General features: G+C 45.1%; 1 protein-coding gene across 2 annotated transcripts; it reads right to left on the bottom strand.

The window, feature by feature from the left end:
- Positions 1–275: 275 nt before the first annotated feature.
- On the bottom strand, positions 276–26,227 carry LOC118937804 (ras-related protein Rab-40C). Of its 2 annotated transcripts, none has more exons than XM_036939383.1 (7): positions 25,650–26,227; positions 24,280–24,508; positions 12,492–12,552; positions 8,124–8,184; positions 5,199–5,276; positions 2,440–2,662; positions 276–1,284 (listed from the first exon to the last, which is right to left on the bottom strand). In XM_036939383.1, exons 2-7 carry the CDS (start codon positions 24,419–24,421, stop codon positions 1,010–1,012), a joined length of 840 nt encoding a protein of 279 aa, XP_036795278.1. In that variant the 5' UTR covers positions 24,422–24,508; positions 25,650–26,227; the 3' UTR covers positions 276–1,009. The 2 variants fall into 2 exon arrangements, with proteins under 2 accessions (XP_036795278.1, XP_036795277.1); XM_036939382.1 differs by having other exon boundaries at positions 24,280–24,957; positions 25,650–26,226.
- Between the last annotated feature and the right edge of the window lie 827 nt (positions 26,228–27,054).

Here is a 27,054-nt window from a genome sequence, read left to right as displayed (position 1 = left end):
GCAGTGAGATGGAGAGAGAGAGAGAGCAGGCAGAGTGAGGAGAGAAAGCAGGCAGAGTGAGGGAGATGGAGAGAGGAAGCAGGCAGAGTGAGGGAGATGTAGGGAGAGAGAGCAGGCAGAGTGAGGGAGATGTAGGGAGAGAGAGCAGGCAGAGTGAGGGAGATGTAGGGAGAGAGAGCAGGCAGAGTGAGGAGAGAAAGCAGGCAGAGTGAGGGAGATGGAGAGAGGAGGCAGGCAGAGTGAGGGAGATGTAGGGAGAGAGAGCAGGCAGAGTGAGGGAGATGTAGGGAGAGAGAGCAGAGAAAGCAGGCAGAGTCAGGGAGATGGAGAGAGGAAGGAAGGAGAGCAGGCAGAGTGAGGGAGATGGAGAGAGGAAGGAAGGAGAGCAGGCAGAGATCCATGAAGAGAACATCTATTATTTAACATATGAATCATGGGACAGCAGGAGGCAACACTCTGATCAACAGAGAGAGAAAGGGGGGAAGACGAGAGGAGGGGAAAACACTATAACTCAGTAGGGTTGTGTGGATCTATTCTGGATGTAGTGTGGATGTATTCTGGGTCTATTCTGGGTGTGGATGGATGTATTCTGGGTGTGGATGGATGTATTCTGGGTGTTTTCTGGGTGTATTCTGGATCTATTCTGGATGTATTACAACTCCAGCACAACCCCTCCTATGGACGAGGGTTGACCAGAAATGTCTGGTCGGGTTTCCTCAAGTCTGTGCACACACACCTCCGTCCTCCTCCTCCACTAGGTTTCACCTCCCTCCTCCTACACTAGGTTTCATCACCCTCCTCATCCAGGGTTTCTCCTCCCCCAGGGTTAGGGTATGGGATAATTGCTAGGTCTGTTTCAGGGTATCTCCTCCCTTCAGGGTGTAGGTTATGTCTCAGACTTGGTTCTCCCCACAGGCTCTACACATCCTCTCCTCAGTGGAAGGGACAGGGTCTGTTTTAGTGTGTTTAGGGTGTCAGTCTCCCCCCTCCCCCCAGACAGGGTCCATCACTAGGAGATTTTACAGTTGTTGCGTGTGCAGTTCTGTGGGGGGCTCTGGGGGGGTTTGATAGATTTAGAACGCTTCAGACTGTTCCCTTTAGACCCGCCCGCCGCGTTGGCCAGCGAATAGGAACGTCCGTGCATCATCACTGCGTTCATCCCATTGGCCATAGAGAAGGACTTGAGGTGGGACTTTATCGCCACGGGCAACGGCAGCTTGTCGATCAGGTGGACGGGCGTGCAGGAGACAATCGCTCTGCAGCACAGGTCCTGGAGAGTGAAGACTGGAGGGAGAGGGGAGGAGAGACAGTTACTTCAACCTTGTTCTGTCCTGTTACAGCATTAGCTAGCTAGCAACCTGCTAACCACAGATCATTAGCTAGCTAGCAACCTGCTAACCACAGATCATTAGCTAGCTAGCAACCTGCTAACCACAGATCCTTAGCTAGCTAGCAACCTGCTAACCACAGATCCTTAGCTAGCTAGCAACCTGCTAACCACAGATCATTAGCTAGCTAGCAACCTGCTAACCACAGATCCTTAGCTAGCTAGCAACCTGCTAACCACAGATCATTAGCTAGCTAGCAACCTGCTAACCACAGCTCATTAGCTAGCAACCTGCTAACCACAGATCATTAGCTAGCTAGCAACCTGCCTAACCACAGATCATTAGCTAGCTAGCAACCTGCCTAACCACAGATCATTAGCTAGCTAGCAACCTGTCTAACCACAGATCATTAGCTAGCTAGCAACCTGCTAACCACAGATCATTAGCTAGCTAGCAACCTGCCTAACTACAGATCATTAGCTAGCTAGCAACCTGCTAACCACAGATCATTAGCTAGCTAGCAACCTGCTAACCACAGATCATTAGCTAGCTAGCAACCTGCTAACCACAGATCGCGGCCCTCCGTAGCTCAGTCGCTAGAGCGCGGCCCTCCGTAGCTCAGCCGCTAGAGCGCGGCCTTCCGTAGCTCAAGTCGCTAGAGCGCGGCCCTCCGTAGCGCAGTCGCTAGAGCGCGGCCCTCCGTAGCGCAGTCGCTAGAGCGCGGCCCTCCGTAGCTCAGTCGCTAGAGCGCGGCCCTCCGTAGCTCAGTCGCTAGAGCATAGCACTTGCAACACCGGGATAGTGGGTTCAATTCTCGGGACCGTCCAAACGTAAAATGTATGTACGCATGACTAAGTCACTGGATAAAAGCTCCTGCTAAATGGTATATGTTATAATATTAAAGTAGGACAGCTTTATGTGGGCTGCATCTTATTGTGTTCCTTCTGGTGCTCCTAAACCCTGGATTCTGTAATTACTACCTATTTATATCATCTATACCTTGAATACTTTTTATTGTGCTCCTACAATTTTTTTCTAATTAGGAGCACATGTACTCCTTGTAAAAAAGAAATATCAGTGTCAAGCTCCTCCCCCCACCACCCCCTCCTACCTCTGTTGGGCTTCCAGAACTTCTCCATGCCGTGCCTCATCAGTACGATGCGAGACAGCTCTGTGAACGACTCGATGACGTTGAAGTTGCAGAGCGGGCTGACCTCAAAGAAGGTCATGCCGTTCTTCTCCGCGTACGCCCGGGCCTGCTCCGTAGGAACCTGCCGCTTGAACGCCAGGTGGAGCCGGTTGCCTACCAGGATACGAGGTACACCCGGGGCATGCTGATGGGAGGGAGAGAGGGGGGGGGGAATTTAAGTGGTTTACAGGAAGTAGAAAACAGTAGTAAGTTATAGAAACTGTTAGAATTGTCTCTTTTATATAACAGAGAGGAACAAGCCATAGTTGGTAATATCTCTCTAGGAGCTGATCCGTCGTCAGTATTGTAGAATAATTCTAATGTTAAGGTACGATTGGAAAGGGAGAACGCTGATCTGAGAACTGTGCTTCCTTTCTTTCAATCCAATCAGTATCCATCCTATCAGTATCCATCCTATCCTATCAGTATCCATCCTATCAGTATCCATCCTATCATATCAGTATCCATCCTATCCTATCAGTATCCTATCCGTATCCATCCCATCCTATCCGTATCCATCCCATCCTATCCGTATCCATCCCATCCTATCCGTATCCATCCCATCCTATCCGTATCCATCCCATCCTATCCGTATCCATCCCATCCTATCCGTATCCATCCCATCCAATCCGTATCCATCCCATCCTATCAGTATCCATCCCATTAGTATCCATCCCATCAGTATCCATCCTATCAGTATCCATCCCATCCTATCCGTATCCATCCCATCCTATCCGTATCCATCCCATCCTATCCGTATCCATCCCACCCTATCCGTATCCATCCCATCCTATCCGTATCCATCCCATCCTATCCGTATCCATCCCATCCTATCCGTATCCATCCCATCCTATCCGTATCCATCCTATCAGTATCTATCCTATCAGTATCCATCCTATCCTATCAGTATCCATCCTATCCTATCAGTATCCATCCTATCAGTATCCATCCTATCAGTATCCATCCTATCAGTATCCATCCTATCCTATCAGTATCCATCCCATCAGTATCGACACGCTGCAACAACACACTTAACGAGCGTTCCCTCTGCGTGGTGTTTAGGGAAACACACGTTGCATCTTGGGTTGTTGTAGGAAAGATACGTGGTTAAAACACTGGGAAGCCTGAGCTCCATCGCTATGGGAAACGGGCCCTGGTCTTTCTAGCGGCTTCACCTTTCATTCTAACAATCAAATTCTCTAGTCTATTCCCCCCCCCCATCTGTCTGTCTCTCCCCCCCCCCGTTTCGTATCTGTCTCCCGCTCTCTGAATGACAGGAGTCCAGTTGCAGGGTACTGTAGACTAGAGGTGAACAAACAAACACACACACCCCCCCATATCTGTCTGTCTCTCTCCCCCCCCGTTTCGTATCTGTCTCCCGCTCTCTGAATGACAGGAGTCCAGTTGCAGGGTACTGTAGACTAGAGGTGAAGAAAAACACACACACACAGGGAGGATGTCCTGTATGCTTCTGCATCCCAGAAGGACATGGTGTGTCTATAGCAGTACTCTGGGTCTATTTGGTTCTGTTCACCGAGGTGTGTTGAGGACTATGGGACAGGGTCTCTCCTCTCCTCCTCCTCCTCCTCTCCCCTCTCCTCCTCCTCCTCCATCCCAGAAGGACATGGTGTGTCTATAGCAGTACTCTGGGTCTATTTGGTTCTGTTCACCGAGGTGTGTTGAGGACTATGGGACAGGGTCTCTCCTTTCCTCTCCCTCTCCTCCTCCCTCCCCTCCCCTCTCCTCCTCTCCCCTCTCCTCCTCCCTCCCCTCTCCTCCTCCTCCTCTCCTCTCCTCCTCCTCCATCCCAGAAGGACATGGTGTGTCTATAGCAGTACTCTGGGTCTATTTGGTTCTGTTCACCGAGGTGTGTTGAGGACTACGGGACAGGGTCTCTCCTTTCCTCTCCCTCTCCTCCTCCCTCCCCTCCTCTCCCCTCTCCTCCTCCCTCCCCTCTCCTCCTCCTCCTCCTCCATCCCAGAAGGACATGGTGTGTCTATAGCAGTACTCTGGGTCTATTTGGTTCTGTTCACCGAGGTGTGTTGAGGACTACGGGACAGGGTCTCTCCTCTCCTCTCCTCCTCCTCCATCCCAGAAGGACATGGTGTGTCTATAGCAGTACTCTGGGTCTATTTGGTTCTGTTCACCGAGGTGTGTTGAGGACTATGGGACAGGGTCTCTCCTTTCCTCTCCCTCTCCTCCTCCCTCCCCTCCTCTCCTCTCCTCCTCCTCCATCCCAGAAGGACATGGTGTGTCTATAGCAGTACTCTGGGTCTATTTGGTTCTGTTCACCGAGGTGTGTTGAGGACTACGGGACAGGGTCTCTCCTTTTCTCTCCCTCTCCTCCTCCCTCCCCTCCTCTCCCCTCTCCTCCTCCCTCCCCTCTCCTCCTCCTCCATCCCAGAAGGACATGGTGTGTCTATAGCAGTACTCTGGGTCTATTTGGTTCTGTTCACCGAGGTGTGTTGAGGACTACGGGACAGGGTCTCTCCTCTCCTCCTCCTCCTACTCTCCTCCTCCTCCATCCCAGAAGGACATGGTGTGTCTATAGCAGTACTCTGGGTCTATTTGGTTCTGTTCACCGAGGTGTGTTGAGGACTATGGGACAGGGTCTCTCCTTTCCTCTCCCTCCCCTCTCCTCCTCCTCCTCCTCTACCCTCCCCTCTCCTCTCCCTTCATACCTCGTCAATCTCTCGTATCCAGCGGTCGATGCCTTCAAACGACCAGCGGTTTGCGATGTCATACACCAGCAGGATTCCCTGGAGAGAAAACACACACACACACACACACACACACACACACACACACACACACACACACACACCATTGTTCTTTATGTCCTGTTTATAGAAGTAGGAGGAGCAGACAGGACCAGCCAAACACACTCAGTAGGGGACTTGTGTCATTAGATTGTGTGTGTGTACTATGTCATTAGATTGTGTGCGTGTACTATGTCATTAGATTGTGTGTGTACTGGATTAGATGAGTTTATTAGTCATGTGCACAGAGTCTCAGATGTAATTGCAGGGTACAGTGAAACTCTGTAGCTCCAACACTGCAGGTCAAAAAGAGAAGTACATGAAACAATAATACTAATATAATACTAATATATATACTATATACAGTCGGGAAGTTTACATACACCTTAGCCAAATACATTTAAACTCAGTATTTCACAATTCCTGACATAATCCTAGTAAAAAATGCCCTGTCTTAGGTCAGTTAGGATCATCACTTTATTTTAAGAATGTGAAATGTCAGAATAATAGTAGAGAGAAGGATTTATTTCAGCTTTCATTTCTTTCATCACATTCCCAGTGGGTCAGAAGTTTACATACACGCAATTAGTATTTGGTAGCATTGCCTTTAAATTGTTTAACTTGGGTCAAACGTTTCGGGTAGCCTTCCACAAGCTTCCCACAATAAGTTGGGTGAATATTGGCCCATTCCTCCTCCTCGGTGTAACTGAGTCAGGTTTGTAGGCCTCCTTGCTCGCACACACTTTTTCAGTTCTGCCCACACATTTTCTATGGGATTGAGGTCAGGGCTTTGTGATGGCCACTCAAATACCTTGACTTTGATGTCCTTAAGCCATTTTGCCACAACTTTGGAAGTATGCTTGGGGTCATTGTCCATTTGGAAGAACCATTTGCGACCAAGCTTTAACTTCCTGACTGATGTCTTGAGATGTTGCTTCAATATATCCACATAATTTTCCATCCTCATGATGCCATGTATTTTGTGAAGTGCACCAGTCCCTCTGCAGCAAAGCACCCCCACAACATGATGCTGCCACCCCCGTGCTTCACTGTTGGGATGGTGTTCTTCTGCTTGCAAGCCTCCCCCTTACCCTCCAAACATAACGGTGGTCATTATGGCCAAACAGTTTCATCAGACCAGAGGACATTTCTCCAAAACTACAATCTTTGTCCCCATGTGCAGTTGCAAACCATAGTCTGGCTTTTTTATGGTGGTTTTGGAGCAGTGGCTTCTTCCTTGCTGAGCGGTCTTTCAGGTTATGTCGATATAGGACTTGTTTTACTGTGGATATAGATACTTTTGTACCTGTTTCCTCCAGCATCTTCACAAGGTCCTTTGCTGTTGTTCTGGGATTGATTTGCACTTTTCACACCAAAGTACGCTCATCTCTAGGAGACAGAACGTGTCTCCTTCCTGAGCGGTATGTTGGCTGCATGGTCCCATGGTGTTTATACTTGCGTACTATTGTTTGTACAGATGAACATGGTACCTTCAGGTGTTTGGAAATTGCTCCCAAGGATGAACCAGACTTGGAGGTCTACAATTTTTTTTTCTGAGGTCTTGGTTGATTTCTTTTGATTTTCCCATGATGTCAAGCAAAGAGGCACTGAGTTTGAAGGTAGGCCTTGAAATACATCCACAGGTAGACCTCCAATTGACTCAAATTATGTCAATTAGCCTATCAGAAGCTTCTAAAGCCATGACATAATTTTCTGGAATTTTTCAAGTTGTTTAAAGTCAACTTAGTGTATGTAAAGTTCTGACCCACTAGAATTGTGATACAGTGAATTATAAGTGAAATCATCTGTCTGTAAACAATTGTTGGAAAAATGACTTGTGTCATGCACAAAATAGATGTCCTAACCGACTGGCCAAAACTATAGTTTGTTAACAAGAAATTTGTGGAGTGGATGAAAACCAAGTTTTAATGACTCCAACCTGAGTGTATGTAAACTTCTGACTTCAACTGTATATATACACACACTATGTCAGCAGAATGTGAGTACTATGTCAGCAGAATGTGTGTACCATGTCAGCAGAATGTGTGTACCATGTCAGCAGAATGTGTGTACCATGTCAGCAGAATGTGTGTACCATGTCAGCAGAATGTGTGTACCATGTCAGCAGAATGTGTGTACCATGTCAGCAGAATGTGTGTACCATGTCAGCAGAATGTGTGTACCATGTCAGCAGAATGTGTGTACCATGTCAGCAGAATGTGTGTACCATGTCAGCAGAATGTGTGTACCATGTCAGCAGAATGTGTGTACCATGTCAGCAGAATGTGTGTACCATGTCAGCAGAATGTGTGTACCATGTCAGCAGAATGTGCGTACCATGTCAGCAGAATGTGCGTACCATGTCAGCAGAATGTGCGTACCATGTCAGCAGAATGTGCGTACCATGTCAGCAGAATGTGCGTACCATGTCAGCAGAATGTGCGTACCATGTCAGCAGAATGTGCGTACCATGTCAGCAGAATGTGCGTACCATGTCAGCAGAATGTGCGTACCATGTCAGCAGAATGTGCGTACCATGTCAGCAGAATGTGCGTACCATGTCAGCAGAATGTGCGTACCATGTCAGCAGAATGTGCGTACCATGTCAGCAGAATGTGCGTACCATGTCAGCAGAATGTGCGTACCATGTCAGCAGAATGTGCGTACCATGTCAGCAGAATGTGCGTACCATGTCAGCAGAATGTGTGTTACATGGTACACACATTCTGCTGACATGTCAGCAGAATGTGTGTACCATGTCAGCAGAATGTGTGTACCATGTCAGCAGAATGTGTGTACCATGTCAGCAGAATGTGTGTACCATGTCAGCAGAATGTGTGTTCCTACCTGAGCCCCTCTGGAGTAGGACCTGAAGATGGTGCAGAACCTCCCCTGTCCTGACGTGTCCCTGAGAGAGAGAGATATGAGTTAACCACAATTAAAGGGATATTCCGTCAATTTTGATCTGTGGTTAAAAAGAGAAGGTTCTAAAAAATAAAAATGTATCTGTGACATGTATCTGTGAAAAAGTGATTTTCAAAACCTGCAACGAATTTCTAGCCAGGAGGGTATTATCTTCCTCCCCACGTCACCACAAATCCCATAGCGTTTGAATATCACTGTTTTTAAAATGGTTTAACTTCTGATGATATCATCGGGTAAAACTTAACATTTATATTTGTTTCTACAAAACGTAGAAAATGTGCCGTTTTCACACAGTGTCAATCTACGGTGTACCAAACGGAGATGAATGATTATCCAAGATAAAACCCAGATAATGCACTTCAGAAAACAAGGGTAGAGTAAGAAGACTTCTCTTTAGGCCAACGCCCCTAAACTACACTACCTCATAAATACCTTGGTTTCCTGTCTGATCTTGATCTTTGAGGTATAAAGTCTTCATCGAAAACTGTAGTAAACTGAACATCTGGAAAGACCTTAGCTGTGTTCGAATACCCATCCTAACATACTGTATACTACCTACTTAATGAGTACCCATACTAACATACTGTATACTACCTACTTAATGAGTACCCATACTAACATACTGTATACTACATACTTAATGAGTACCCATACTAACATACTGTATACTACCTACTTAATGAGTACCCATACTAACATGCTGTATACTACATACTTAATGAGTACCCATACTAACATACTGTATACTACTTACTTAATGAGTACCCATCCTAACATACTGTATACTGCCTACTTAATGAGTACCCATACTAACATGCTGTATACGACCTACTTAATGAGTACCCATACTAACATACTGTATACCCACCCTAACATACTGTATACTACCTACTTAATGAGTACCCATACTAACATACTGTATACTACCTACTTAATGAGTACCCATACTAACATACTGTATACCCATACTAACATACTGTATACTACATACTTAATGAGTACCCACCCTAACATACTGTATATTACCTACTTAATGAGTACCCATACTAACATACTGTATACTACCTACTTAATGAGTACCCATACTAACATACTGTATACTACCTACTTAATGAGTACCCATACTAACATACTGTATACTACCTACTTAATGAGTACCCATACTAACATACTGTATACCCACCCTAACATACTGTATACTACCTACTTAATGAGTACCCATACTAACATACTGTATACTACCTACTTAATGAGTACCCATACTAACATACTGTATACTACCTACTTAATGAGTACCCATACTAACATACTGTATACTACCTACTTAATGAGTACCCATACTAACATACTGTATACTACCTACTTAATGAGTACCCATACTAACATACTGTATACCCATACTAACATACTGTATACTACCTACTTAATGAGTACCCATACTAACATACTGTATACCCACCCTAACATACTGTATACTACCTACTTAATGAGTACCCATACTAACATACTGTATACCCATACTAACATACTGTATACTACCTACTTAATGAGTACCCATACTAACCTACTGTATACTACCTACTTAATGAGTACCCATTCTAACATACTGTATACTACCTACTTAATGAGTACCCATACTAACATACTGTATACTACCTACTTAATGAGTACCCATACTAACATACTGTATACTACCTACTTAATGAGTACCCATACTAACATACTGTATACTACATACTTAATGAGTATATACTATTAGTTAATTTCAGTATACTGTAAACAAACGGTATTGTTTCAGTTGAGCGTACTAGCATTTCGCCTGTCGACCGGAAGTTGATGCTGTTGCTATGCAACCTCTTAATAGCATTACAAATGACTAGCTAGGCATGTTAAGATTTCGGGTGTGTTCGTGAATTCAATCTGGAGTACTTTCTGTTTCACACAACTCTCCCACTGACTGACAATGCTTCACACAACTCTCCAGACATATTTAGCAAATGTACTGAAAATGAAACACAGAAATGCCCCTGTGTATTCACACCCCTCTGCTGTGTCACTACAGGCTGAGCTGTGTATTCACACCCCTGTGTATTCACACCCCTCTGCTATGTCACTACAGATGGAGCTGTGTATTCACCTTGATCATCCTTGATGTCACTACAAATTGGAGTCCACCGGTGGCCAATTCAATAGTTTGGACATGATTTAGAAAGAAACACACTTGTCTATTTAAGGTCCCACAGTTGACAGAGCAACTCTACCACGATGTCAGAGGAGAACCCCCCACCACGACGTCAGAGGAGAAACCCCACCACGAAGTCAGAGGAGAACCTATACCACGACGTCAGAGGAGAAACCCCCACCACGACGTCAGAGGAGAAACCCCCACCACGACGTCAGAGGAGAAACCCCACCACGAAGTCAGAGGAGAACCTATACCACGACGTCAGAGGAGAAACCCCCACCACGACGTCAGAGGAGAAACCCCCACCACGACGTCAGAGGAGAAACCCCACCACGTCGTCAGAGGAGAAACCCCCACCATGTCCAAGGAACTGTCCGTAGATCTCCAATATAAAATTGTGATGAGGCATATATCTGGGGAAGGGTATAAAACTAGTTTCCGAGAGAAATGGACTGCTAATTTCTACGCTCCAAAATGGCCACCTAGCTTCCCAAGGCCAAAAGGCCTTCAGCTGTACAGAGTGGGGCTGAGTTGAAATGGACTGCTGATATCTCTGTTAGTCAGAGGGCAGAGCGATGTATCTGTCACCACAGACAGGGTTGGGTTGGTCCTGTCCAGCACTACTTTACTGCTTCACACAACTCTACTGACTGACTGTTTCACACAACTCTACTGGCTGACTGTTTCACACAACTCTACTGGCTGACTGTTTCACACAACTCTACTGGCTGACTGTTTCACACAACTCTACTGGCTGACTGTTTCACACAACTCTACTGGCTGACTACTTCACACAACTCTACTGGCTGACTGTTTCACACAACTCTACTGGCTGACTGCTTCACACAACTCTACTGGCTGACTGTTTCACACAACTCTACTGGCTGACTGTTTCACACAACTCTACAGGCTGGCTGACTGTTTCACACAACTCTACAGGCTGACTATTTCTGTTTCACACAACTCTACTGGCTGACTGTTTCACACAACTCTACTGGCTGACTGTTTCTGTTTCACACAACTCTACTGGCTGACTGTTTCTGTTTCACACAACTCTACTGGTTGACTGTTTCTGTTTCACACAACTCTACTGGCTGACTGTTTCACACAACTCTACTGGCTGACTGTTTCTGTTTCACACAACTCTACTGGCTGACTGTTTCACACAACTCTACTGGTTGACTGTTTCTGTTTCACACAACTCTACTGGCTGACTGTTTCACACAACTCTACTGGCTGACTGTTTCTGTTTCACACAACTCTACTGGCTGACTGTTTCACACAACTCTACTGGCTGACTAATTCACACAACTCTACTGGCTGACTGTTTCTGTTTCACACAACTCTACTGGTTGACTGTTTCTGTTTCACACAACTCTACTGACTGACTGTTTCTGTTTCACACAACTCTACTGGCTGACTGTTTCTGTTTCACACAACTCTACTGGCTGACTGTTTCACGCAACTCTACTGGCTGACTGTTTCTGTTTCACACAACTCTACTAGCTGACTGTTTCTGTTTCACACAAATCTACTGGCTGACTGTTTCTGTTTCACACAACTCTACTGGCTGACTGTTTCACACAACTCTACTGGCTGACTGTTTCTGTTTCACACGACTCTACTGGCTGACTAATTCACACAACTCTACTGGCTGACTGTTTCTGTTTCACACAACTCTACTGACTGACTGTTTCTGACTGACCCTGTAAAACAACACCTATCATACTACTATGACTGACCCAGTAAAACAACACCTATCATACTACTATGACTGACCCTGTAAAACAACACCTATCATACTACTATGACTGACCCTGTAAAACAACACCTATCATCCTACTATGACTGACCCTGTAAAACAACACCTATCATACTACTATGACTGACCCTGTAGAACAACACCTATCATACTACTATGACCCTGTACAACAACACCTATCATACTACTATGACTGACCCTGTAGAACAACACCTATCATACTACTATGACCCTGTAAAACAACACCTATCATACTACTATGACTGAACCTGTAAAACAACACATTACACTGCAATGTACTAATAACCACAACGTGTTGATTCAACATGTAGGATGTACTAACCACAGCTCCAGTTTCACTCTCCTCCCATCCAGCAGAATAGTGGTGGTCTTGTAGTCGATGCCTGGATGGAGGAGAGAGGGAGGAGGTTGAGAGAGAGAGAAAGAGCGAGAGAGAGAGAGAGAGGGGAGGAGGTTGTTGAGAGAGAGATAGAGAGAGGAGGTTGAGAGAGAGAGAGCGGAGGTTGAGAGAGAGAGAGAGAGAGAGAGAGAGAGGAGGTTGAGAGAGAGAGAGAGGAGGTTGAGAGAGAGAGAGAGAGAGAGAGAGGAGGTTGAGAGAGAGAGAGAGAGAGAGAGAGAGAGAGAGAGAGAGAGAGAGAGAGAGAGAGAGAGAGGAGGTTGAGAGAGAGAGAGAGAGAGAGAGAGAGGAGGTTGAGAGAGAGAGAGAGAGAGAGGAGGTTGAGAGAGAGAGAGAGAGAGAGGAGGTTGAGAGTGAGAGAGAGGAGGTTGAGAGAGAGAGAGAGAGAGAGAGGTTGAGAGAGAGAGGGGGTTGAGAGAGAGAGAGAGAGAGAGCGGGTTGAGAGAGAGAGAGCGGGTTGAGAGAGAGAGAGAGAGCGAGAGAGAGAGAGAGAGAGAGAGAGAGGAGGTTGAGAGGGGGAGGTTGAGAGGGAGAAGGGGGAGGTTGAAATACAGAAGAGAAAGTGGTAGGGAGGAGGGTGAGAGAAAGAAGGGAGAGGTATTAGACATTAAAAAGCATTATCAGTTCACCTGTCCTTATAGCTGTGTGTGTGTGTGTGTGTGTGTGTGTGTGTGTGTGTGTGTGTGTGTGTGTGTGTGTGTGTGTGTGTGTGTGTGTAAAAGGACACATGTCGTGCTTCAGTTGCAGTTCTCCACTTGGATGAGAAATCTTTGCTCTCGTCCTGACCAATCAAATTACTGCTTTCACGGCGCGGTCTATGGCACTGCCTCTCAGTGCTAGAGGCGTCACTACAGACCCTGGTTCGATTCCAGGCTCATTCACAATTGTCCTAGCGTCGTCTGCGTTAGAGTTTGGCCTTACCCCCCGGCCGTCATTGTAAATAAGAATTTGTTCTTAGTTGATTTTCCAAGTTTAAAAAAAAAAAGTGTAATAAAATTTTAAAATTCACGAACTGGCATTATTTTATTTAAAAGGAACTCAGTCCACCTTTAAACTTACTCTTGAAAGGTGTAATAGTAGTGTAGTGTAGTGCATCATCAGTTCCTCTGTCATGTCAGTCATTACAGACCTTAGGGAGACATTTATACCCTGTCAGAAATGTCCAGATCAACCAGCTAACGCTTTTTAACTCAGGTTTTTTTAGCCCGTAGATACCGTTGTCCTTTTGTCGCTCAAATATCACATGATCAGTGCTGGTCCCCATAGAGGTGTGAACAGTCTGTATCATGAACAGTGCTTGTCCCCATAGAGGTCTGAACAGTACTGGTCCCCATAGAGGTGTGAACAGTCTGTATTATGAACAGTGCTGGTCCCCATAGAGGTGTGAACAGTCTGTATTATGAACAGTGCTGGTCCCCATAGAGGTGTGAACAGTGCTGGTCCCCATAGAGGTGTGCACAGTACTGGTCCCCATAGAGGTGTGCATAGTACTGGTCCCCATAGAGGTGTGAACAGTCTGTATTATGAACAGTGCTCATCCCCATAGGGGTGTGCACAGTGCTGGTCCCCATAGAGGTGTGAACAGTCTGTATTATGAACAGTGCTCATCCCCATAGAGGTGTGCACAGTACTGGTCCCCATAGAGGTGTGAACAGTCTGTATTATGAACAGTGCTCATCCCCATAGAGGTGTGAACAGTCTGTATTATGAACAGTGCTGGTCCCCATAGAGATGTAAACAGTCTGTATTATGAACAGTGCTGGTCCCCATAGAGGTGTGAACAGTCTGTATTATGAACAGTGCTGGTCCCCATAGAGGTGTGAACAGTCTGTATTATGAACAGTGCTGGTCCCCATAGAGATGTAAACAGTCTGTATTATGAACAGTGCTGGTCCCCATAGAGGTGTGAACAGTCTGTATTATGAACAGTGCTGGTCCCCATAGAGGTGTGAACAGTCTGTATTATGAACAGTGCTGGTCCCCATAGAGATGTAAACAGTCTGTATTATGAACAGTGCTGGTCCCCATAGAGATGTAAACAGTCTGTATCATGAACAGTGCTTGTCCCCATAGAGGTGTGAACAGTCTGTATTATGAACAGTACTGGTCCCCATAGAGGTGTGAACAGTACTGGTCCCCATAGAGGTGTGAACAGTCTGTATTATGAACAGTGCTGGTCCCCATAGAGGTGTGAACAGTCTGTATTATGAACAGTGCTGGTCCCCATAGAGGTGTGAACAGTCTGTATTATGAACAGTGCTGGTCCCCATAGAGATGTGAACAGTCTGTATTATGAACAGTGCTGGTCCCCATAGAGGTGTGAACAGTGTTGGTCCCCATAGAGATGTGAACAGTCTGTATCATGAACAGTGCTCATCCACATAGAGGTGTGAACAGTCTGTATTATGAACAGTGCTGGTCCCCATAGAGATGTGAACAGTCTGTATCATGAACAGTGCTGGTCCCCATAGAGGTCTGAACAGTCTGTATCATGAACAGTGCTTGTCCCCATAGAGATGTGAACAGTCTGTATTATGAACAGTGCTGGTCCCCATAGAGGTCTGAACAGTCTGTATTATGAACAGTACTGGTCCCCATAGAGGTGTGAACAGTCTGTATTATGAACAGTGCTGGTCCCCATAGAGGTCTGAACAGTCTGTATCATGAACAGTGCTTGTCCCCATAGAGATGTGAACAGTCTGTATTATGAACAGTGCTGGTCCCCATAGAGGTCTGAACAGTCTGTATCATGAACAGTGCTTGTCCCCATAGAGATGTGAACAGTCTGTATTATGAACAGTGCTGGTCCCCATAGAGGTCTGAACAGTCTGTATTATGAACAGTGCTGGTCCCCATAGAGATGTGAACAGTGCTGGTCCCCATAGAGGTGTGAACAGTGCTGGTCCCCATAGAGGTGTGAACAGTCTGTATTATGAACAGTGCTGGTCCCCATAGAGGTGTGAACAGTCTGTATCATGAACAGTGCTCATCCCCATAGAGGTGTGAACAGTCTGTATCATGAACAGTGCTCATCCCCATAGAGGTGTGAACAGTCTGTATCATGAACAGTGTTTGTCCCCATAGAGGAGTGAACAGTGCTGGTCCCCATAGAGGTGTGAACAGTCTGTATTATGAACAGTGCTCATCCCCATAGAGATGTGAACAGTCTGTATTATGAACAGTGCTGGTCCCCATAGGGGTGTGAACAGTGCTGGTCCCCATAGAGGTGTGAACAGTCTGTATCATGAACAGTGCTCATCCCCATAGAGGTGTGAACAGTCTGTATTATGAACAGTACTGGTCCCCATAGAGATGTGAACAGTCTGTATCATGAACAGTGCTTGTCCCCATAGAGATGTGAACAGTCTGTATCATGAACAGTACTTGTCCCCATAGAGATGTGAACAGTCTGTATCATGAACAGTGCTTGTCCCCATAGAGATGTGAACAGTCTGTATCATGAACAGTGCTTGTCCCCATAGAGGTCTGAACAGTCTGTATCATGAACAGTGCTTGTCCCCATAGAGATGTGAACAGTCTGTATCATGAACAGTGCTTGTCCCCATAGAGGTCTGAACAGTCTGTATCATGAACAGTGCTTGTCCCCATAGAGATGTGAACAGTCTGTATCATGAACAGTGCTTGTCCCCATAGAGGTCTGAACAGTCTGTATCATGAACAGTGCTTGTCCCCATAGAGATGTGAACAGTCTGTATCATGAACAGTGCTTGTCCCCATAGAGGTCTGAACAGTCTGTATTATGAACAGTGCTGGTCCCCATAGAGATGTGAACAGTCTGTATTATGAACAGTGCTGGTCCCCATAGAGGTGTGAACAGTCTGTATCATGAACAGTGCTTGTCCCCATAGAGATGTGAACAGTCTGTATTATGAACAGTGCTGGTCCCCATAGAGGTGTGAACAGTCTGTATCATGATCAGTGCTCATCCCCATAGAGGTGTGAACAGTCTGTATTATGAACAGTGCTGGTCCCCATAGAGGTGTGAACAGTCTGTATCATGATCAGTGCTCATCCCCATAGAGGTGTGAACAGTCTGTATTATGAACAGTGCTGGTCCCCATAGAGATGTGAACAGTCTGTATCATGAACAGTACTGGTCCCCATAGAGATGTGAACAGTCTGTATCATGAACAGTACTGGTCCCCATAGAGGTGTGAACAGTCTGTATCATGAACAGTGCTTGTCCCCATAGAGATGTGAACAGTCTGTATCATGAACAGTGCTTGTCCCCATAGAGATGTGAACAGTCTGTATTATGAACAGTGCTGGTCCCCATAGAGGTGTGAACAGTGCTGGTCCCCATAGAGATGTGAACAGTCTGTATCATGAACAGTGCTTGTCCCCATAGAGATGTGAACAGTCTGTATTATGAACAGTGCTGGTCCCCATAGAGGTGTGAACAGTGCTGGTCCCCATAGAGATGTGAACAGTGCTGGTCCCCATAGAGATGTGAACAGTGCTGGTCCCCATAGAGATGTGAACAGTGCTGGTCCCCATAGAGATGTGAACAGTCTGTATCATGAACAGTGCTGGTCCCCATAGAGGTGTGAACAGTCTGTATTATGAACAGTGCTGGTCCCCATAGAGGTGTGAACAGTCTGCATTATGAACAGTGCTGGTCCCCATAGAGGTGTGAACAGTCTGTATTATGAACAGTGCTGGTCCCCATAGAGGTCTGAACAGTCTGTATCATGAACAGTGCTGGTCCCCATAGAGGTGTGAACAGTCTGTATTATGAACAGTGCTCATCCCCATAGAGGTGTGAACAGTCTGTATTATGAACAGTGCTGGTCCCCATAGAGGTGTGAACAGTCTGTATTATGAACAGTGCTCATCCCCATAGAGGTGTGAACAGTCTGTATCATGAACAGTCTGTATTATGAACAGTGCTGGTCCCCATAGAGGTGTGAACAGTCTGTATTATGAACAGTGCTGGTCCCCATAGAGGTGTGAACAGTACTGGTCCCCATAGAGGTGTGAACAGTACTGGTCCCCATAGAGATGTGAACAGTCTGTATCATGAACAGTACTGGTCCCCATAGAGGTGTGAACAGTCTGTATCATGAACAGTACTGGTCCCCATAGAGGTCTGATCAGTCTGTATCATGAACAGTGCTCGTCCCCATAGAGATGTGAACATTAGATAGTTCCTGAAGACAGAGCATCTCTCTCTCTCTCTCTCATTAGTTATTCCCTCTATCTTCTCCCCCCATGTCTCTGGGGGATGTGTCTGATGGAGCTGGGAGTGTGTGAAGCAGCTCTTTTGAAGCCACAGACCAGCAGCCCCCCCCCCCCTCTTTCTCCCCATCGCCCCCCAATTATCAACAGCAGCAAGCTGTCACATCCAGCAGCACCATAACACCCAGACAGGCATCCGTCTCCTTTCCTCATGCCCAAGGAGAGCTCACCCCATCGGGTGGATCTGTCACATCCAGCAGCACCATAACACCCAGACAGGCATCCGTCCCCTTTCCTCATGCCCAAGGAGAGCTCACCCCATCAGGTACGGACGGATCTGTCACATCCAGCAGCACCATAACACCCAGACAGACATCCGTCTCCTTTCCTCATGCCCAAGGAGAGCTCACCCCATCAGGTACGGACGGATCTGTCACAACCTCCCCTCTCCACTGAGAACCTCCAGGACTCCGACAGAGTCACACCCCTAGCTCTGAACGATAATGACTGGGGATTTCCGGCAACAATGTTATTGTATTGAAGAAAAAGAAACCACACAACCTTTGAAATGACTTAACAAGGACAACGTAGGCAGTTCAACACACACCCTGATGAACTGGTGTGGAAGCTATGATTCCCAGCGTGATGGTAGCTAATGGGGGTCTCCCGACTCAACACACACCCTGATGAACTGGTGTGGAAGCTATGATTCCAGGCGTGATGGTAGCTAATGGGCTTCTCCCGACTCAACACACACCCTGATGAACTGGTGTGGAAGCTATGATTCCCAGCGTGATGGTAGCTGATGGGCGTCTCCCGACTCAACACACACCCTGACAAACCAGAATAGAAGGCATCTGGTGATCCTCGGGCTAAGGTCATGGTGACTGTGTAGCTACACTCTCAGGGGACCTGCTGGGTGTGTGTGTGTGTGTGGAGTGTGTGTGTAGTGTGTAGTGTGTGTGTGGAGTGTGGAGTGTGTAGTGTGTGTGTGGAGTGTGTGTACTCTATAATACAAGGCTTGTTGTAGGACTGTGAAGTCATTCAAACCAGGGGTGGGAGGAAAGGTCTGGTTTGAAAAGCTTCTCTTAAAACGTTATTATTTAAAAATAAATAAAAATACACAGGATAGGTGTTGTTTTACAGGGTCAGTCATAGTAGTATGATAGGTGTTGTTTTACAGGGTCAGTCATAGTAGTATGATAGGTGTTGTTGTACAGGGTCAGTCATAGTAGTATGATAGGTGTTGTTTTACAGGGTCAGTCATAGTAGTATGATAGGTGTTGTTTTACAGGGTCAGTCATAGTAGTATGATAGGTGTTGTTTTACAGGGTCAGTCATAGTAGTATGATAGGTGTTGTTTTACAGGGTCAGACATAGTAGTATGATAGGTGTTGTTTTACAGGGTCAGTCATAGTAGTATGATAGGTGTTGTTTTACAGGGTCAGTCATAGTAGTATGATAGGTGTTGTTCTACAGGGTCAGTCATAGTAGTATGATAGGTGTTGTTTTACAGGGTCAGTCATAGTAGTATAATAGGTGTTGTTTTACAGGGTCAGTCATAGTAGTATAATAGGTGTTGTTTTACAGGGTCAGTCATAGTAGTATGATAGGTGTTGTTTTACAGGGTCAGTCATAGTAGTATGATAGGTGTTGTTGTACAGGGTCAGTCATAGTAGTATGATAGGTGTTGTTGTACAGGGTCAGTCATAGTAGTATGATAGGTGTTGTTTTACAGGGTCAGTCATAGTAGTATGATAGGTGTTGTTGTACAGGGTCAGTCATAGTAGTATGATAGGTGTTGTTTTACAGGGTCAGTCATAGTAGTATGATAGGTGTTGTTTTACAGGGTCAGTCATAGTAGTATGATAGGTGTTGTTTTACAGGGTCAGTCATAGTAGTATGATAGGTGTTGTTGTACAGGGTCAGTCATAGTAGTATGATAGGTGTTGTTGTACAGGGTCAGTCATAGTAGTATGATAGGTGTTGTTTTACAGGGTCAGTCATAGTAGTATGATAGGTGTTGTTGTACAGGGTCAGTCATAGTAGTATGATAGGTGTTGTTTTACAGGGTCAGTCATAGTAGTATGATAGGTGTTGTTTTACAGGGTCAGTCATAGTAGTATGATAGGTGTTGTTGTACAGGGTCAGTCATAGTAGTATGATAGGTGTTGTTTTACAGGGTCGTAGTAGTATGATAGGTGTTGTTGTACAGGGTCAGTCATAGTAGTATGATAGGTGTTGTTTTACAGGGTCAGTCATAGTAGTATGATAGGTGTTGTTTTACAGGGTCAGTCATAGTAGTATGATAGGTGTTGTTGTACAGGGTCAGTCATAGTAGTATGATAGGTGTTGTTTTACAGGGTCAGTCATAGTAGTATGATAGGTGTTGTTGTACAGGGTCAGTCATAGTAGTATGATAGGTGTTGTTGTACAGGGTCAGTCATAGTAGTATGATAGGTGTTGTTTTACAGGGTCAGTCATAGTAGTATGATAGGTGTTGTTTTACAGGGTCAGTCATAGTAGTATGATAGGTGTTGTTTTACAGGGTCAGTCATAGTAGTATGATAGGTGTTGTTTTACAGGGTCAGTCATAGTAGTATGATAGGTGTTGTTTTACAGGGTCAGTCATAGTAGTATGATAGGTGTTGTTTTACAGGGTCAGTCATAGTAGTATGATAGGTGTTGTTTTACAGGGTCAGTCATAGTAGTATGATAGGTGTTGTTTTACAGGGTCAGTCATAGTAGTATGATAGGTGTTGTTTTACAGGGTCAGTCATAGTAGGATGATAGGTGTTGTTTTACAGGGTCAGCCATAGTAGTATGATAGGTGTTGTTTTACAGGGTCAGTCATAGTAGTATGATAGGTGTTGTTTTACAGGGTCAGACATAGTAGTATGTTACCCCTGGAGGAAACTAGGGTTAAGTGCCTTCCTCAAGGCACTTGGAGATTTTCACCTTGTCGACTCGGGCAGCGACCTTTCAGCTACTGACCCTTCTGCTGTAGCTGATACATTATTAGTTAGGGAGACAGTGACTGGACCTTTCTGCTGTAGCTGATACATTATTAGTTAGTGAGAGTGACTGGACCTTTCTGCTGTAGCTGATGCATTATTAGTTAGTGAGACAGTGACTGGACCTTCTGCTGTAGCTGATACATTATTAGTTAGTGAGACAGTGACTGGACCTTTCTGCTGTAGCTGATGCATTATTAGTTAGTGAGACAGTGACTGGACCTTTCTGCTGTAGCTGATGCATTATTAGTTAGTGAGACAGTGACTGGACCTTCCTGCTGTAGCTGATGCATTATTAGTTAGTGAGAGTGACTGGACCTTCCGCTGTAACTGATGCATTATTAGTTAGTGAGACAGTGACTGGACCTTCTGCTGTAGCTGATGCATTATTAGTTAGTGAGACAGTGACTGGACCTTCTGCTGTAGCTGATGCATTATTAGTTAGTGAGACAGTGACTGGACCTTCTGCTGTAGCTGATACATTATTAGTTAGTGAGACAGTGACTGGACCTTCTGCTGTAGCTGATGCATTATTAGTTAGTGAGACAGTGACTGGACCCTCTGCTGTAGCTGATACATTATTAGTTAGTGAGACAGTGACTGACCCTTCTGCTGTAGCTGATGCATTATTAGTTAGTGAGACAGTGACTGGACCTTCTGCTGTAGCTGATGCATTATTAGTTAGTGAGGCAGTGACTGGACCCTCTGCTGTAGCTGATACATTATTAGTTAGTGAGACAGTGACTGGACCTTCTGCTGTAACTGATGCATTATTAGTTAGTGAGACAGTGACTGGACCTTTCTGCTGTAGCTGATGCATTATTAGTTAGTGAGACAGTGACTGGACCTTCCTGCTGTAACTGATGCATTATTAGTTAGTGAGACAGTGACTGGACCTTCCTGCTGTAGCTGATGCATTATTAGTTAGTGAGAGTGACTGGACCTTCCGCTGTAACTGATGCATTATTAGTTAGTGAGACAGTGACTGGACCTTCCTGCTGTAGCTGATGCATTATTAGTTAGTGAGACAGTGACTGGACCTTCTGCTGTAACTGATGCATTATTAGTTAGTGAGACAGTGACTGGACCTTCTGCTGTAGCTGATACATTATTAGTTAGTGAGACAGTGACTGGACCTTCTGCTGTAGCTGATACATTATTAGTTAGTGAGACAGTGACTGGACCTTCTGCTGTAGCTGATACATTATTAGTTAGTGAGACAGTGACTGGACCTTCTGCTGTAGCTGATGCATTATTAGTTAGTGAGACAGTGACTGGACCCTCTGTAGCTGATACATTATTAGTTAGTGAGACAGTGACTGGACCTTATGCTGTAGCTGATACATTATTAGTTAGTGAGACAGTGACTGGACCTTTCTGCTGTAGCTGATGCATTATTAGTTAGTGAGACAGTGACTGGACCCTCTGTAGCTGATACATTATTAGTTAGTGAGACAGTGACTGGACCTTCTGCTGTAGCTGATACATTATTAGTTAGTGAGACAGTGACTGGACCTTCTGCTGTAGCTGATACATTATTAGTTAGTGAGACAGTGACTGGACCCTCTGCTGTAGCTGATACATTATTAGTTAGTGAGACAGTGACTGGACCTTCTGCTTTAGCTGATGCATTATTAGTTAGTGAGACAGTGACTGGACCCTCTGTAGCTGATGCATTATTAGTTAGTGAGACAGTGACTGGACCCTCTGTAGCTGATGCATTATTAGTTAGTGAGACAGTGACTGGACCCTCTGCTGTAGCTGATGCATTATTAGTTAGTGAGACAGTGACTGGACCCTCTGTAGCTGATACATTATTAGTTAGTGAGACAGTGACTGGACCTTTCTGCTGTAGCTGATACATTATTAGTTAGTGAGACAGTGACTGGACCTTCTGCTGTAGCTGATACATTATTAGTTAGTGAGACAGTGACTGGACCCTCTGTAGCTGATACATTATTAGTTAGTGAGACAGTGACTGGACCTTCTGCTGTAGCTGATACATTATTAGTTAGTGAGACAGTGACTGGACCCTCTGTAGCTGATACATTATTAGTTAGTGAGACAGTGACTGGACCTTCTGCTGTAGCTGATACATTATTAGTTAGTGAGACAGTGACTGGACCTTTCTGCTGTAGCTGATACATTATTAGTTAGTGAGACAGTGACTGGACCCTCTGTAGCTGATACATTATTAGTTAGTGAGACAGTGACTGGACCTTCTGCTTTAGCTGATACATTATTAGTTAGTGAGACAGTGACTGGACCTTTCTGCTGTAGCTGATACATTATTAGTTAGTGAGACAGTGACTGGACCTTCTGCTGTAGCTGATGCATTATTAGTTAGTGAGACAGTGACTGGACCTTCTGCTGTAGCTGATGCATTATTAGTTAGTGAGACAGTGACTGGACCCTCTGTAGCTGATACATTATTAGTTAGTGAGACAGTGACTGGACCTTCTGCTGTAGCTGATACATTATTAGTTAGTGAGACAGTGACTGGACCTTCTGCTGTAGCTGATGCATTATTAGTTAGTGAGACAGTGACTGGACCTTCTGCTGTAGCTGATGCATTATTAGTTAGTGAGACAGTGACTGGACCTTCTGCTGTAGCTGATGCATTATTAGTTAGTGAGACAGTGACTGGACCTTCTGCTGTAGCTGATGCATTATTAGTTAGTGAGACAGTGACTGGACCCTCTGCTGTAGCTGATACATTATTAGTTAGTGAGACAGTATGAATGTGTCTGCATTGTTCAGACGTTTTTACAGGAGCGGAAAAGATTATTCACTTACCACACACAGCGGACTGGTATGTGTCTGTTTTTAGGTGGTGTGTGTGTGTGTGTGTAGATGGTGTGTGTGTGTGTGTGTGTAGATGGTGTGTGTGTGTGTGTGTGTAGATGGTGTGTGTGTGTGTGTGTGTGTAGATGGTGTGTGTGTGTGTGTGTGTGTAGATGGTGTGTGTGTGTGTGTGTGTGTGTGTGTGTGTGTGTAGATGGTGTGTGTGTGTGTGTGTGTGTAGATGGTGTGTGTGTGTGTGTAGATGGTGTGTGTGTGTGTGTGTAGATGGTGTGTGTAGATGGTGTGTGTGTGTGTATGTAGATGGTGTGTGTTGCTGTGTTTGTGTGTAGAATGTGTATACATGTGTTATGTGTCCATGCGTCTGTGTGTGTGTTGATGGTGTGTGTGTAGTATGTGTATACATGTGTTATGTGTCCGTGTGTGTCTGTGTCTTTACGCGTTCGTGCTGTGTATTTGTATTTATTAGAGATCCCCCTTAGCTGCTGCCAAGACTTTGTGTGTGTGTGTGTGTGTGTGTGTGTGTAGTACATTTGCAAGTGAGTCATTTAGCAGAAGCTCTTATCCAGAGCGACTGACAGTTAGTGCATTCATCCTAAGACAGCTCGGTTGGACCACCACATAATCACTGTCACAGTAAGTACATTTTCCCCTTCAATAAAGTAGTTATCAGAAAAAGTCCTGAGCTCGTGACTCACCACTGCTGTACGCGTACGGAGACTCTGCCGATCCATCCTGTAGGCTGTCTAGTATCTCCCCTTTCCCCACATCGCTGTCCCCGACCAAGAGGAACTTCAACAGGTAGTCATAACTCTTCACCGGGCTGCCCTGGGTACCCATCCTACCTTCCTCACATCTGTACCCTCACACACTGGGGGAGGAGAGTGGAGAGGATGGAGGCAGAGGGGGACTAAGGGGGGATAGGGGCTGGAGAGAGGGGGAGAAACAGGTACAGTCTATTCCAGCAGAGAAGTTAAAAGAGTCAAGAGTCTGTGTGGTCCTCCAGTTGAGAATTGTTGATTAGCCCTACGGCCCACTGTTGTGTGTCGAGGTGGAGTTGAGGCGCTGCTACAGGTTAAAACACCTGACCACCATTGTAGCTTGGCAAGTCTGAATGATGCAGCAACAGTGGACACAATAAAAAATAAAAAGTCCCTCCAGGTTAAACAGCTTGCAGCAGTTGGAAGTACGGTGTGCTGCTCAAAACCAAAAACGTCCCTTGGACAGGAATTCGGCAGGGTACCAGTGGTGGTCCAAATAACGTCACTGCTGAAAGCAAGCTGCGAGCAGAAGTCCTGATCTTCCAACCTCAACACCGTTTTACAACTGGTATTTATTTAACCACCGACTTCTCTGACTGCTAGCGCTTCAAACACCTGTCACAGTTTAAAACATAAATTACATTTAAAATACAACGCGGTTGCTTCATCAACAGACGGTTAGTAAACGAACCTTGTTGTGAGCTATCTGGCAATAACCTCTCTTTAGATGAAAACAACATATTTGTTTTGTGGACGTGACGTTAGCTAAACTGTATATTTTAAGGACGTAGCTAGTTTCCTAGTTAGCGTACAGGCTATCTGTGTCCTTATTGTTAGCATAACGTTAGCTAGCTAGCGAGTAATGCCATTATGGGCTAGCTATCGCAACAAAGAAAGTGTTATCAAGAACATCTAACGTTACAGCCTATGTTGAGCCCACAAAACAAACATGTTTATAACCTGTTTTCTTTTAAAACTAGATAGTTAGCAACCCTGTTATAGTAATTAAAGGGTAAATAGGCATATGAACAACAGCTTTGCGTGGCTGGCAAGACAGGAGGAGCTAGTTAGCTGGATATGCTAAGCTAGCTGGTAATGCTAAACTAGCTGGGTATGCTAAGCTAGCTGGTAATGCTAAGCTAGCTGGTAATGCTAAGCTAGCTAGATATTCGTGGTTAGTTGACAAGTGTCAAATCAAATCAACGACAGAGGTCAACATCCGAATTAAATAACATACCCTATATGTATCAGTTTGAGCTCTCATTCATAAACCAGTTAGGTAATAATTTTACGAGTAATCTCCTAACCTGTCGAAAACTGGACTATCCTCTTCCTAAGTGGTTTACGATGCTGGCTTCCTTGGTACCGATTGCTTGCTAACTTCACCCGAGACTGGCTGCTCTGAAATCGGGCCCCTCTCTCTTGTCCGGACAACAAAGATCCGTAACTTCCCGACCTTTTCCTTGCCTTGGTTCTATCCAGAACTTGCAGTTTGCCGTATTTTCTCGTGGGTCCAAAGCACACTTTGAGATGTAAGGTTTTAGTCCAAGTCCGCGGTAAATCATTTGAAAATCTCAGTTTGTGAAATTATACATGTGTTTTTTTCCTTCCACGCTCAATCATATTCGCGATAACACACTGTAGTTGACAGATAGGCACTGCACAGTCTGGTGCTCGAGGTTCCCGCTCCGCCCTTACCAGCCTCTGATTGGATACACATACGCACAGAATGATCCGATTGGCTATCAGAAAAATCAATCATAAAATCTGTCAACAACACATTGAGAGTGTGGAAGTGACTGAGATTAAGGGGCAGATTCGACTATGTTGATCGTACTGGTCTACTGGGTACTGGCCTGTGACCGGTGACGCAAACGGGCAAAAGCAGGTGAAGGAGGAGCGTCGTTCTCAAATGGAACAGTAATCTTGCGCTGCTCGGTTCGTGTTGTCAACAAGGCAGCATTGTGCATCGTCCAGAAACATACATCTCTTTCCAATAAAAAAAAATATATGTTAGAATTTTTCTAATTAGTTTTCATTTGGAAGGCATGTACAGCGTTTATTTTTTTTTTTTTAAACAATCACTTTTTCATGTCATAACACATGAAAAAGTAATACACATTACTCCACGAGTTTAATTATGTCACTTTTGTTTTTGAGCCGATTTCGCCATGGGCTTTGAATGGGGTACCTGGCTCACGCCTGGGGGGCAGCCCGGTTCTAAAACGAATGCAATCAACTTTCACCCGGTGCAAAACACGTCTTATCGGGCGTCCCGGACAGATTGATTAATCGAATGCCTTCAATGCTAATCAGATGATAGAATGGATTAAAGCACTGGCTCTAACAAAAACGGAATAAAAAACAATGGGGAAATGTAGTAATACTAGTAACGTCATAAATGTTGAAACAAAGGACACGGAAGTAACCTTAACAAACACGTTTGTGTGGGATACTGTCAGTTGACAGAGGGTGTGAATGTGTGTCAAACCTGTTTGAAAATCATGACTCATTACCTCTCTCCCCTCCCATATATAGATACTCGAATGAATGAATGACTGATTGAATTAATCACACACACACATAGCCGAGGTAAGTAGTGGTGCTGAGGGTGCTGCAGCATCCTCTGAAAAATAACAATAATAATAATAATAATAATATATATATATATATACTAGTCATGTATTAGCGGACCGATATAGGCTTCCGTAT

This window comes from Oncorhynchus mykiss, chromosome 12, assembly GCF_013265735.2.
Source record: "Oncorhynchus mykiss isolate Arlee chromosome 12, USDA_OmykA_1.1, whole genome shotgun sequence".
Lineage (NCBI taxonomy): Eukaryota > Metazoa > Chordata > Actinopteri > Salmoniformes > Salmonidae > Oncorhynchus > Oncorhynchus mykiss.
Note: the sequence above shows the minus strand (reverse complement) of the source record. Positions and strands in the feature narration are given on the sequence as shown.